Below are 3,330 nucleotides of genomic sequence, written 5' to 3' on the forward strand. Positions count from 1 at the left end.
TCCAGAGTGCCTTCTCGCCGCGCCCCGGGCCCGCACAGCCCCCCGCTCCCCCTCTCACAGCCGCCCCTGCACATTTGCACCCCACAGTGTCACCCACGCCTGCGCCCTCGCGACCCCACTGAAGCCCCACAAGGGGTCCCGCGGTACAGGGGGCCAGGCTAGCCTATGGGAGCGCCGAAATAACACAGGTTGGGGGCGTCCGCGCCCCCCATCCCCGCCAGCATGTCTCAGCCACTGCCTCCCCGAGAACTGCCACCTGGCTACACACCCCCGTCTCGACCCGCAACATCTCAGGTGAGTAGAGGGGAAACGAAGAAGGAAGGGTGGGGTCTTATGTCACCGGGGCCTCTGCAGGGTGTGATGGCTTTAAATGTGTCGTTTGGTGTTCCTGTTTGAAGACAGGTGAGAGCTAGCATAGCTGTGCAAGTTGTATGTATGTGTGGGTTTAACCTCTGTGTCCACATGACAGCAGGTGTGTGTGTGTGTGTGTGTGTGTGTGTGTGTCCTATTTTCAGAAAATGGGTCTGTGCCTTCCTCAGGTGTTGTGGGAAGGTAGAGGGGAATAGCGTTAAATCTTACAATCTAAGCCTATGTCTGCAGGTGCTCCCTGCCCTACCTCAAGAAGCATGGGCTTGGCAGAGGGTGTATACAGGGAGAGAAGGGAAGGCTTTCTTGCTGTTACAGTGACACCTGACTGACCCTTCTCTTTCTGTCCCAGATCCTAGCTGGGAGCCTGAAGGCTCCACTCTGGCTTCGTGCTTACTTCCAGGGCCTGCTCTTCTCTCTGGGCTGTGGGATCCAGAAACACTGTGGCAAAGTGCTCTTCCTAGGATTGTTGGCCTTTGGGGCCCTGGCACTGGGTCTCCGCGTGGCCGTTATTGAGACAGACCTAGAACAGCTCTGGGTGGAAGGTGAGTTATGGACACTAGCTATAGCTGCTTGGGCATGTTAAGCCCAGGACAAGAACAGGGCAAGGAGCTGGCCACTGAGCCCTAGCAGGCCTGGCCAAAGATCTAGAGGGGAATCTATGGCCCAGAGTCTGTACACCTGGGCATGTTGGAGCACCTGTACCATAACTACAGGTGATAGCATCCTTTAATGTGTATGTTGAATTCGTTTATCTGTGATTATATGTATTTATTTAGCATTTTTTGTCAACCTTCTCTGTGTATATTTTTATGGTATAACAGCAACTAGAATAAGACCCATCTTTCAGTATTAAGGAAAATAAAATATGTGCTAGGATAACTATGTAATAAAAGCAGGATATGATTATGATGTGTAAGAGAAGGCAGAGAAGCCAGGCATGGTGGCACACACCTGTAATCCTAGCAACTTGGGAGACTGAGGCCACCTGAGCAACTTGGTAAAACCCTGCCTCAAAATAAAATTTTAAAAAAGGTCTGTGGATGCAGTTCAGTAGTAGAGCACTTTCTCAGCATGCTAGGTCAGGGTTCAGTCCCCAGCACAGCCAAAAACAAACAAACACACAAAGCAGAGAGAGGTGACTTCTGACTAGGAAAGTTAGGACTATAGTTCCAGCTACTCACGATGCTGAGGCAGGAAGATTGCTTAAGCCCAGAAATTCAAGGCCACTCAGGGGAACATAATGAAACCCTGTCACAAAAAAAAAAGAAAGAAAGAGATAAAGAAAGAAAATTTTGGACCAGAAGTCTGGGAAACTGAATAAACCATCTGGCAAGCCTCTAGGGAAAGGGGTCATGCACCCAGGGATCCTGCAACTAGTAAGTAGAGAAGCAGCGCAGACTCTACTTTGAGGTTAGACGGGATCAAATCCTCACTTTCTAATGGAAGCATTAGTAAAAGTAACTTCTTATTAATATTTTTAGCATGAGACCTGGTTTTGGGACAGCCCTTTGACAGAGTTCAATTTTGCTCTGTTCTTCCCTGGGAAATTTGTATTTGTGGGCTACTCTAGACCTCTCTCAGCCCTGGCCTATGCTCAAGGGCAGGGCCCAGGTTGAAGTCTCACACCCTTGAGTTATTTCAAATGCTGGCAAGTCCTAGGATCCAGAGCAGATGTTTCTTAGAGTCTGCCTGCCTGTTGGTCTCCCACACCCCACCCCACCCTACCCCTTTCCTCTGCAGATTCTCATACACTCATGCTTTAGGCCAGCCCTGGGGTCCAGAGCAGATGTTTCTTTCTGCCTGCCTGCCCCCAGCCCCAATATACACATGCACATACACATACCTCCACTCAAATCACCGCTGCCTGGGTGGTCCCAAATGACTTGGATTTCCTGCCACAACTGAGGCAGTTTCCCTTTCCTTCCTCTTTCTCTGTTCCCCTGATCTTCTCCATCTAAACACTGCTTGAATTTCCAAGTTTCATTATCCTCTCTTCTGCCCTCCAGCACAGAAAGGGATAGACACCACCAGTTTTTATAAAAGCATGGTAGCCAATTCCTAGACCCTTTTTTCCCCAGCCCTTTTTATTTTTTTATTTTGAGACATGGTCTCCCTGTGTTACTTAGGGTCTTGCTAAGTTGCTGAGGCTGACCTCAAACTTGCATTTCTCCTACCTGAGCCTCTCAAGTAGCTGGGATTACAGGCATGCAGCGCTATGCCCAGCCTTAAACTGTTTTCCCTTATTACAGATATCACTCCGTCCTGTGTTGGTTGAGGGTGAGGTAAAAGCAGGATATTGGCTATCAGAGTTCAAGGTTCTCCCCAGTTTTGCCATGGTGAGACTTGGAATTTGACTTGTTTGCCTTTCCTGAACAACTTACTTTCTTTTTTTTCTTTTAGAATGGCCCCCGGGCCTTATGCATGCTAAATAAGTGCTCTACCACTGAGCTACACCCCTAGCCCTGGTTAACCTTAAAACCAAAAGGCTCAGAGGAAGATAGTTCTCTAAAATAAAAAATCACAGCATGTAGGCCAAATTATATTTACTGGAATGAGACAGAGATAGTTTGAAATTGGAGCTATTCTTAAAGATAAGAAATAGGGGGCTGGGGTTCTGGCTCAGTGGTAAAATGCTCACCAAGCATGTGTGAGGCACTGGGTTCGATCCTCAGCACCAAATAAAAATGAAATAAAGATATTGTATGTCCACCTACAACTAAAAAATAAATATTAAAAAAAAAAGATAAAAAATAGGGCTGGAGGTATAACTCAGTGGTAGAGCAGTTGCTTTGTATGTTTGAGGTCTTGTGTTAGATCCCCAGCACTGCCAAAAGAAAGCAAAGAAGGGGCTGAGGATATAGCTCAGTTGGTAGAGTGCTTGCCTTGCATGCATAAGGCCCTGGGTTCAATTCCCAGCACCAAAAAAAAAAAAAAAAAAAAAAAAAAAAAAAAAAAAAAAAA

General features: G+C 47.3%; 1 protein-coding gene across 7 annotated transcripts in view; it reads left to right on the forward strand.

Annotated features, from left to right (window-relative positions):
* The first annotated feature begins 6 nt into the window (after positions 1–6).
* The window catches only part of Ptch2 (patched 2), a 16,889-nt gene continuing 13,565 nt past the window's right edge, over positions 7–3,330 (forward strand). For 6 of the 7 annotated variants that reach the window (XR_007352044.1, XR_007352045.1, XM_015485088.2 and 3 more), the window contains exons 1-2: positions 7–294; positions 719–911. Coding sequence is in view for 4 of the 7 variants with exons in the window: in XM_015485088.2 (XP_015340574.1) it covers positions 223–294; positions 719–911 (265 nt within the window). In the remaining 3 variants the exon portion in view is untranslated. Of the gene's footprint in view, positions 295–718; positions 912–2,618; positions 2,706–3,330 lie in introns of those variants that run through there. The other variant, XM_048815487.1, reaches the window with a different exon arrangement.

Source organism: Marmota marmota, unplaced genomic scaffold, assembly GCF_001458135.2.
Source record: "Marmota marmota marmota unplaced genomic scaffold, marMar, whole genome shotgun sequence".
NCBI classification, from domain to species: Eukaryota; Metazoa; Chordata; class Mammalia; order Rodentia; family Sciuridae; genus Marmota; species Marmota marmota.